The 10628-nt window shown below is 47.3% G+C and overlaps 1 protein-coding gene across 7 annotated transcripts in view; it reads right to left on the reverse strand.

Annotated features, from left to right (window-relative positions):
* The window catches only part of CC2D2A (coiled-coil and C2 domain containing 2A), a 73702-nt gene extending 64330 nt beyond the window's left edge, over nt 1–9372 (reverse strand). For 3 of the 7 annotated variants that reach the window (XM_070399139.1, XM_070399131.1, XM_070399137.1), the window contains exons 1-3: nt 9292–9372; nt 3649–3707; nt 1435–1518 (exon numbers count right to left, since the gene is read on the reverse strand). In XM_070399139.1, the coding sequence (XP_070255240.1) occupies nt 1435–1518; nt 3649–3687 (123 nt within the window). In that variant the 5' untranslated portion in view covers nt 3688–3707; nt 9292–9372. Of the gene's footprint in view, nt 1–984; nt 1019–1434; nt 1519–2281; nt 2439–3648; nt 3708–5951; nt 6014–6510; nt 6542–9291 lie in introns of those variants that run through there. The other 4 variants (XM_070399135.1, XM_070399136.1, XM_070399140.1 and 1 more) reach the window with 4 other exon arrangements.
* Between the last annotated feature and the right edge of the window lie 1256 nt (nt 9373–10628).

Below are 10628 nucleotides of genomic sequence, written 5' to 3' on the forward strand. Positions count from 1 at the left end.
GAAACAGGGCAAAGAACAGCCTCTGGTTTCTTCCCCAAACTCTCAGAGGAGGGAGGTGAGCAGAGTGGCAGAGGCAGCCATGGTCCAGTGACAGCCTGTAAGGTCAGACAAAGGCTGGCCTCAGAACTCAGATTTACCTTGAGACGTGGGAGGGCTATGGGACTTCCTAACTTCCTTCCCTCCTCATCTCTGAAGGAAAGGAAATTAAAATTCACTGGGATGCCGATCTGTATCAATCACTACGCAAAGCACAGATTCTGGCTTAAATGCATGGCCTGGGATATCTTGAGGCACCAACTTAAAAATAAATCCCCAGTGATCCTGAAGTGTCATGGGGTTAGCAAATGTTACGCTAGGTTTCTGCAACACCCCAAGACTGCTGTGCCGTCTGTGATCAGGTGATCAGAGCCCTGGTACCCGTTAAATTAATGAGATGATGCCGAGGAAGTGTGATGCCTGACACTGGATTCTATTCTCCCATCTCACACCCGCCTAGCCTTGCTCACCACTTCAGGTGGCCATTGATCTAAAGACCTGCACTTTTTCTATCTGCTCCAACCTTTGCTGCCTCCATGGGTTCCTGTGCCCAGGCTGCAGAGCCATCACTCACCCTGCAGGAAGGGGTTAAAGCTCTGGAGTGGCCAGAGGGACCAGCCACGTGGCTGGGCAGCACCTCCCATCCCCTGGGCCCTCCCCTGGGCGGCTCCATCTCAACCGCAGAAGCCGGAAGGCTGCTCCTGGGCCCAGCTCATCCCAACTGGAGTGTGCTGGGGAAGGGGAAACTGAGAAGAGGGTTTCCTCCAGCCTTGGGCTCTCGGGGACCCTCCCATCTCCCCACCTCCCCTGCCACCCTCCTGCAGGGCCCCTTCACGTGGCTGCTGGCTCAAAATGGCGCTCCTGCCCCTCCCTCCCAGCTGGCATCTGAGTCTTCCAAACAAATCCTCCCTCCGCGGGCAAGGACTCTTACCCAGGGAGTCTATTTACCTTGAGCAGCTGACCTTTCGAGAAAGCTCCCAGCAAAGCAGAGCCACTCCAGGGAGAGGAAAACGGGAGGGACTGCTAGCAGCCGGGGAGACAGGAGTCTGCCTGCTGCTTGGGCTGAAGCAGGATTGGGGCTGGGAACTGGAGAAAGAAGGGGGGCTCCCTACAATTTGTAATCCTGCACTGCCATCTATCGCCGGTCTTAGCTTATGACCTTTGATGACAACACTAGAGGGGCTCTTTCCATCATTTCTAGACTCCTCTCCCAGGGGAAGGGAGAAACCTTACAGGAAAAATGTTCCCATCCAACCAGGGTCTCATTGCGAAGGGCATCTGTCCCACACAAGGTGCTACAGCTGGACCACCCACCCCATCCTGCCTCTCCCGGAGGATGTGTGGTCCCTGTGGGTGCTGGTGGTTGTAGACAGACCCGTGTTTCTTGTCACTCCCTACCTGTTTCTTTCCTTTTTGTCTCTGAGTCTTTGAAGGTTTCTTCTTTCTTCCTACATCTGCATCCTCATAATTTTCAATGAACTCCTTTATTAAAATGCAATGGAAGAGTTGTCATTAAAAGAAACAGGGCTAGGATTTTAGTTGTTAAAAATCACCATCTTGTCCTGATTTTGAGTGTGAGTGGACAGAACCAAAGTAGCCATCCTCATCCACTCTTTTCAAACTAGGTATGTCCTTCAAAAGTTGTATCCATAGGGAAACATTGTAAATGAGATGATGGCGCTTCCATTGTCCCGAGTGCTCCTTCATGCCTAGGACATTTATTGAGCACTGACTGTGTTCCAGGCCCTGGAGGCACAAGGATACTCCCTGTTGCAATCTAAAGAAAGCAGCTAAGGCGTGAATCTGCCAGGACAGGTGGTCTGGCCCAGAGGCAGGACCCCGACACAGGATGACCTCAGGACCATACTGAGGGTTTCGAGGGTTGGGCTTCTTTGCTCCCAGTCTTACCATCAGGCAGAGAAAAACGAAGATACATGTTAAATCATCATGAAAGTTTTGACTTAAAGAAAAATTCAGCAGATCTCTTTGAAAAGTGACATATCCGTTAACATGGCAAACTTTTTTTTCTTCCATATTACATTTTCTCATAAATTGTGAGAACTGAATGCTCTCAAATGTCAAGCTTTCAACTTTCCTAGTCCTAAAATTTTTCAACCTGGGGAGCAAGCACCTCTGGGTGTAAAAGTAATTGCAAGATAAAGTCAGAACCTCTCCCTGGTACACCAAATTTATTAGAATTTTCCTCTAAAATTGGGAATTTAAAAATGCTTATACAGAAACAAACCTGGAACTCAAGGCATGGATTTTAATGACAGAAGAGTTCAAAGGAATGCCATGAGGTTGCTGGGCTGGGCTGGGTTCCAGTTACACATCAGTGCCCTTGGCTGTTTGGGTAGAGAAGACAGGAACTTGATTATAGAAGAGGTCAGAGGTCCCAACCAGGGAATAGGTGTGATGCTGGCTTTTCCTTAGTCCACACAACGGGTCTCTCTTCTCTGACTCACACTCCGGGTGCACTTAGATACACAATGCTGATATCATTGAGGTGTGCAAGCATGGTCCTTAAGATAAGTCTAAGTTTTTTTGTTAATTGTCACCTGAGGCTATATTTTCCCATTGCTTTTTTAGACAGTGGAAGTGAGGGAGGAAAGGGGTGAGAGAGAGAGAGAGAGAGAAACATTGATATAAAAAAACTCCACATTGACTGTTTGCCTCCAGCACCTACACGTGGGGAGTGAACTGCAACCCTTCAGTGTGTAGGCTGATGCTCTTACCTCTGAGCAGCACCAGCCAAGGCAAGACAAGTCTAAGTTCTTATTGGCTTACAATGGACTTGTGGGAAGTCTAGGTTCTTTTTGGCTTCTCTATCATGTGCTGCTCCTTCATCAATGAAGAGCAGCCCAGTAGGACTTTAAGTTAGACAGAATGTAAACTCCATGAGGGCACAGGGTTTTATTCCCCGCTGCATCCCCAGGGACCAGAGGAACAGCACATATTTGCTGCAGGAGTGAATAACCAAATGTAGCATGATGTGGTTTTATCTGGTGTTTTGATGTGGTTTTATCTGGTGTTTTGATGTGGTCTTATCTGGTGTTCCTTCAGGCTTTTTGAGTTGCTCTTGGAAACAGCGTACTGTCTCCTTCTGCCTCTGTGGTCTCCAGCGAGTGAGTCCTGGAGCCAAGAGAGAAGCAAGGTTTGGGAGGAATAAGGTCTCCTCTGGTTGGAGGGCTCCAGTCTCCCAGTTGGAGACAGCTTTCCTTCTGTGTGCAAGCCAGTGTTAATGATATTTGGTACACAATGAGTTAGAAATTGCAGAACTCCATGAGACGGAGGATTTGATTCGTGGTTATAATCTACGATTGCCACCTTCATTCTGAAATTCTTTAGAATTCTATGTGCTTCAGCCGAGCTGGACACAGCTGCAGGTGGTACCTTAGAACTGCTGTGTCAGAATTCAGGGCAAGATGACAAGTAGAGGCACCTCAGAGCTGCGTTTCCTTCACCATCCCCCTCCCCATCACGCACCTGACATGGCCCCCTCTGTGTGCAATCCATGCTTGTTGCGGGCCTAGCTCCCTCACTCCCAAACATGTGTGATGTGAGTGAGGCCCACACAAGCACAGACTCGGGGGTATCTCAGCCACTGCTCACCTCTGTAATTATTTTCACTTTTTCTTCCTTGGGATCCATTCTGCTGTAATGGCTCCTGCCTGTCAGGCAAATAACAAAGAGTCAGGCTTCTGGATATCAGTGCAACAGCTTTCTTGCTATTGGTAAGTAGGAAGCTGACCTCCGTGGTTAGAGAAGTACTTGAACTGAGTAGGTGTCCTGTTCACAAGGAATCAGTCCCTGCAGACCCAGGACTGGCGGGAATGAGCCCTTGGGGAACAGGAGGGATGCTAGACCTTTATCCCCATTAACCTGGCAATGAGCCCACTTTACTGGACAGCAGGTGGGAGTTCTGCTCTGGGATCCAGAAGACCCGGGTTAGAATCCTGCTCTGGGAGGCTACGTCACAGCTTCTTCTCTCCCTTCAAAACTCCCCCTTCTCACTCAGCCTCTATCCTTGACCTTGGTCCTCATTTCACTGAGAGAGGGTTTCCACCTCACTTCCCCTCCCCACTGAATCCTGTCACCTCCTCTGCTTCCACTTGCTACTGTGGCCTGTCCCTGCTGGCATCTGGGCCAGGGCCTCTGCCCTGCATTGCCCACCCCGCTCCAGGACCGTGACCAGGACAATTTCTCCCTTTCACCAGGACAGTCACTTCTTTCTGCTCTATCGTCTCATTGCTATCTGTACAAAGTGCTGAAACTGCCCCCCTTCCCTAAAAAGAAGCTCGCTGGACCTCATGTTTCTTTCTAGCCACCACTCAACTTTTCCACCCTCTAGGAACACTCCTCAAACCCTCTCTTTCCAACCAGTTCTTGGAGCTCAGCCTTCCTGAAACTGCTCCTGCAGGGTCTCCAATGACCCTGTGCGGCCACATCTCACCATCTGTCCTCAGTCCTCATCTTATATGACCCGACAGAGCCATGTAGTAATGACAGTGACCCATTGCTTTCTTTCTCTTGAAATATTTTCTTCATGTGGCTTCTGGGACATGTTTCTTCTCTGTTTTCCTCGCCCCCCTGCCTCTCCCCCCCTCCGGCTGCTACTGCTTCTCAAACTCCTGGGCTGGTGTCTCCTTATCGTCCAACCACTCCATGTGGGTGCCTGGGCTCAGCCTTGCCTCTGCCCAGTACCCTGGTGGTCTCACCCTGTGGTTTCCCTTTAAATACCATCTATCTACTCAAATTCTCCATTTACATCCTGGGCCCTCACGTCTCCCTAGAACTTTAGACTCAGATGTCCAAGTGCTACATGGATATTCAGTTAACATGCTCCAGATGAAGCTCCCTGTCCTGACCTCTAACCTGCCTATCCTGCAACCTCCCTCGTTAATAACCTTGTTAATAACCAGAATGCAATTTGCTCAGCCTGAAACCTTGGAGTCATTCTGGATTCCACTCTGACTCTCACATGACACCCCACATCCAACCCATCAGACATCCTGCCGACTTTGCCTTCACGTTATACTGAGAATTCAGCCACCTCTGTGCACCTCCACTACGTCACTCTGGTTGAGCACTGTTGTCTCTCATGTGGTCTCGTGCAAAAACCTCCTAACCTCTCTGATTCCCACCTCACTAACCTGCAGTCTAGTCTCTACATCGAAACCGAACCGAATTGTGTAAAATTTAGCTGAGAGCATGTCATTCCTCCACACAAAATCCTCCAAAGACTCCCCTTTCTCAACAGGGTAAAATCCAAAATCCTTTCAGTGGCCTACAACAAGGCCCTATCTCATCTGTGCTTGGGTCCTCTGGCCTCAGGGCCTTGGCCCATGCTATTCTCTCTGCATAGAATGCTCTTTCCCAAGACATCTGTGTGGCTCTCACTCTTTCAGTTACTTCAGGGCTCTGTTCAAATTTCATTTTATCAGAGAGATCGCCCCTAAACACTCACAGTTCAGTGATAACCTTCTACCCTCACCTTCTGGAACTTGCTAACTACCTTACAGTGATTTATTTTCCCATGGTTCTTATCACCAGTCAACATACACATTCACTCATATTTACTCGTGATGGTCTGCCCATTCCTCATTAGAATACAAGCCACAAGAGGACAGGAACATTTGTTCTTTTTTTCTTTATTGTAAGTTGTTTATTATAAGATAATTCACAAATATCGTGCTGTCTTTAGTAATTTAAACAACAGACCAATAATTTCTTCTGACCAGGACAGCAGTAAGCTAAAAACAAAATCAGCTGGCTGAATTTTCCTTCTTTACCTTTTGTCTGAGTACAAAACTTGATTTTTACAGGAACATTTGTTCTTTGTTTACCCCAAGAGCTAGGACTATGGGACACAGTAGACTCTTCATAAATATTTTTCAAATGAATGACTAACTCACCATTGGCTGCGTGTCCATGGCCACATTCTGGAGCCCATCAACACATTGTCCTCTTTGGGCTGCTGTGAAGATTAGATGAGCACATGGGGAGAAATATCAAGGCTGACAAATTGTAAGCCTCCCTGACATACTAACTGAGACTCGGTCATTTAAGCAGCTCATCTGGATGTTCAAGGTTTCACTGACCCTAATGGGGAATGAGCATGCTAAAGGGAAATAAAGCGCCTGAAATTCAATTGTCTCCCACCCAGACCTCCTCACAGGCTGCAACAAATAGTGGAAGGGGAATGATGACAGCAGTTAAGAAAATAAAAGGGTGGGGAGGTCATCGAGAGAGCACTAGGGGGCAGATGATAAAAATAAAATTCTGAAGGACACAAACGCGCTCTAATAAACACGCTGGCCATTATGAACCAGAAAAAAAGAAAGGACTGTGAAATATTTTGGTAAAGAAGAAAAGGTTCTCAATAAATTAAAAAATGTTATCTGTGAAAAAGAAATAGAAAATGAAAAATGTAACGGGGTTGATCTTTTCTTCTCATTCTTTCCTGATCATTACCTTTGAATGAGTTTCAAAGGAAATCGGATGACAACAAAATTTATTTTTTCTTTTCCTGCTAAGAAACGATAAATCAATACTGCCCAGCTTTAATATACAGCTTGTCAGCATATGTACTGAGTGTTTATTAATACATTTCTATTGGCAATAGCAAAACAAGAGCCATGATTCACTGCAGACTTATTTTGTGCTCTCTCTGGACACATGTTATCGCTAGGCCTCACTACAACACTCCCGGCTTAGTAGTACCTGGCTCAGTTTACATGTCAGGAAACCGAGGTTTCCTCTGAGCTCAACCTCTGACAGGTTACTTGATTTGCCCAAGATTATAGGTATTAAGTGTCACATTCAGCATTTGACCTCAAGGCTACTCCAGAGCCGCCCCCACTCCATTCTCCCCTGCCCCCAGCTACTCTAGGTCTCTATCTGCCTCACCATTTATTCTTTTTTTATTTTTACTTATTTATTTTTAAATATGTTTTTATTGATTTTAGAACGAGAGGAAGGGAGAGGGATTGAGAGATAGAAACATCAATGAAAGAGAGAGAGTCATTGATTGGCTTCCTCCTACATGCCCCCCTACTGGAGATCAAGCCCCAAATACAGGCACATGCCCTAACTGGGAATCAAACTTAGGTCGATGCTCAACCCTAACCCACACTGGTCGGGCAATTCTTACTTTTTCAATAATATCAGTAACTGTTCTGCCAGTCCATGATTCTGGAAGTATTTACAACTGAAAACTGGGGAGCACTGCCCTAGTGAGAAAGGGCTTTGGCTATGTTAGGTTAAAGATTTATTTAACTCAGTGCAGAAAACTGAACACATTTTTGAAGGAAAGTATTGATACTTCATCTAGACCAGCGGTTCTCAACCTGTGGGTCCCGAACCTGTGGGTCTCGACCCCTTTGGGGGTCGAACGACACTTTCACAGGGGTCGCCTAAGACCATCAGAAAACACATATATAATTACATATTGTTTTTGTGATTAATCACTATGCTTTAATTATGTCCAATTTGTAACAATGAAAATACATCCTGCATATCAGATATTTACATTATGATTCATAACAGTAGCAAAATTACAGTTATGAAGTAGCAACGAAAATAATTTTATGGTTGGGGGTCACCTCAGCATGAGGAACTGTTTTAAAGGGTCATGGCATTAGGAAGGTTGAGAACCACTGATCTAGACAAATGGACCGTCTCTGAGGGTCCTCAGGGGGTCATAAGAGGACCCATGACATTCAGCTGCAGGAGAAAGGGATGAAGGTGTAAGGAAAGGGCAGAACTGTCTGCATCTCCACCTCAGCTGCTTAAAATATGATCTGATACGTGCATCCTGCTCCAGAACAGGAACACGTGGGCTCACGGGAAGAGTGAGGGCTCTATAAACAATCCCATGGGCCTGGGCTCACAGTCCAGCCCCACTCATCAGCTGTGTGCCCTCGGAGCAATGCCTTCGCTGCTCCGAGATACATTTCAATGTCTGTGAACATGTGGTCATAACTCCTACCTTGATGGGAGATTATTTCATAAGGACTAAATAGTAAAGCATGTGCAGTAAGATGCCTCTCCGACACAGGCAGCTTCCTTTCTGTTCCCATGGGCAGCACGACTGAAGCCTTCCCCACCCTCACACACCTGAGCATTTTCTCCCGGAGGACAGCGCTGTCCTTTTCTGTCCCATCCTGTCAGAGCTGTGGCCTGGAGCCCTGGGCAGGTAGGTGCCACATGCACCCTTCTTGAATTCATTACCTAATTCTATGAGTTATTCCAGCCGTAGCTTCCCGGGGTATAAGGTTAGTGACAAATAGCTTCAGAGAATTATTTAATCAGCTCGATATAACATATATTAGCTTCAAAGAGTGCATATACATATTGGAGTTGTTCTATGTGATATATACCCAGTGCATTGGCTTGATGAACTGAGTGCCCCCAGGCCCTCCTGGAGGGGCCCTGGCAGGCTTTAAGCACGTAAGTCCCTTTTACAAATCTCTCATGGCACCTAGCTCATTGCACTATTAAACTGTGCTTCTGACCTGATCTGAATCACTGTTTGTGCGCTTTAAGCTTCAGCACCTTGCCTGGTGCATAGGGCACGCTCAATAAATGTTTGAATGGATGATTCTGCAAATGAGCTCCAGGAGACATACAGAGACACTTCCTTCTGGTGCAGTTTCTGTGCAGAAGTTATCCGAAAATGTAATATCCTGCATGTATTTCCCATTAGGCTTTATTAGCTTTTCACAGCACTGCTTTGCTGTGGATGGAAACAATCCAGCTACATCGCAGCTCGCAGATTTTCTTTGTGGTTTTTTTTTTTGCGGGGGGAGGGTGAGGGAGGAGCAGCGATCCTCAGCCCTCTGTCTGCTGTGGGCCCTTCTCTGTCTAATGCCAAGAAAAGGGAAGCTTGAAGTAATTACTACTTAGCCCTTTGAACCAATTTGAGCAAAAAGGCCCAGAAATGCAACGTGCAGCAAATGTTTCCGGGGACTGGAAAGCAACAGGCTGACCTGGATGTCCCAGGGAGGAGTGTAGCCGGGGCTGTGATGAGCTGACCTAGTGTTTCTGCAAACAGACTCCAGGCAGCAGCTCTAATCAAAGCAGCAGAGCACTGCCCTCCATTCCAGAAAGGAGAATGTGAACAACCCCTAACTTGGCTCTTCCTTAAATCTGCTCAGGCCCAGCAGGGAGGCTGAACTCCACGGGGGTAGAGGGGTGAGGGGGACTGGGAGCAGGACCCTCTGCTGCTGCCTTGCTCCCAGAGAACAGATTTACCTGAAGAAACTTTACAAGCACTTGGCAGGTTCCGCTTGCTCTCTGGGATGGAGGGAAGTGGAGGAGGCCCTTCTGACTGTGGATCTTCTAGGGGTCCAAAGGAAGAGGCTGAGCCTAGGGGCGGTCCCGGGCGGCTCCCTGGGAAGCTGCAGCCAGTCTCCGGCAAAAACACCCACTTAGCAACCCGTTCCTAAGGAAGGTCACTCGGTGGCTTTCTTTTTTTTTTCTTTTAAAGCGACAGGTTAATCCTCTCGTAGTGGAACACAAGCATGCTGAGCAGCAGGCACAACACGTGGGACAAGGACAAAAAGAAATCAGCTGGGGGAGGACCTGGCAGAAATTAGGTCAGGCTGCAGGGCCTCATGTCCTGGTCACAGGTGTTTCTGGTCAAAGACAGGCCATGCTCAGAGCAGCTGGTTAGGATCCTGAGGGGCCTTCATTTCAAGGTGAGGGTGTCTTCTTTGTACCAAAGGTCCCTAGAGGTGCTCCAGGCCCCAGGGAATGTTGCTCGGGGTGGGGGGTGGGGGGGTCAGTTAAATGTGGGGGAGTGAATGTACAAAATTAATCTCCCTGTATTCTCTGAATCCCACTGAAATCACTGAACGAGGATATAACTGTTACGGCTCAAAAAAGCAGAGAGAATGAGAGCAGAGGCAAAGCAGATGCAAGAGTATGGAGTGGACAGACCAAAGAAAGCCACATGCCAAGCATACATATGCGTGTGTGCGTGCGTGTGTGTGCACGTGTGCTTGTGTGTATCTATGTCTGTGTGTCTCTGTGTGTCTGTGTCTACATGTATCTCTCTGTGTTTCTGTGTATCTGTGTGTATCTCTGCATGTGCACATGTACATGAATGTGTCTCTGTGTCTGTACCTGTGTCTGTGGGTCTCTGTATTTATGTGTGTATCTGTGTGTCTGTGTCTATGCGTGTCTCTGTGTATCTGTATATATCTCCACATGTGTACATGTATATACATGTGCCTCTGTGTGTGAGCATGTGTTTGAGTGTATCTCTGTATGTGTAGCTATGTCTGTGTGTGTCTCTGTCTATGTGTGTCTCTCTAGGTGTTTCTGTGTATCTGAGTGTATATCTCTGATGTGTGTTTATCTGTGTGTGTGTGTTTGTGTACATACATGTGCCTCTGTGTGGGGGACAGGTAGGCATAAGAATGAGGAAATGAGTTGGTCACTCTGCAGAACTCCAGAGGTTCAGGATTGGGCTCAGTTGTGTGATGGGCTGAGTGTGTCCCTCTAAAAAAGATATGCAGGCGTCCTAACCCCAGTCCCTCAGAATGTGACCTTACTTAGAGATGGGACTTGACAGAGGGAGTCAATTT

Source organism: Myotis yumanensis, unplaced genomic scaffold (genome assembly GCF_028538775.1).
Source record: "Myotis yumanensis isolate MYYU_CA2020_CCGP unplaced genomic scaffold, mMyoYum1.0.hap1 SCAF_1, whole genome shotgun sequence".
Lineage (NCBI taxonomy): Eukaryota > Metazoa > Chordata > Mammalia > Chiroptera > Vespertilionidae > Myotis > Myotis yumanensis.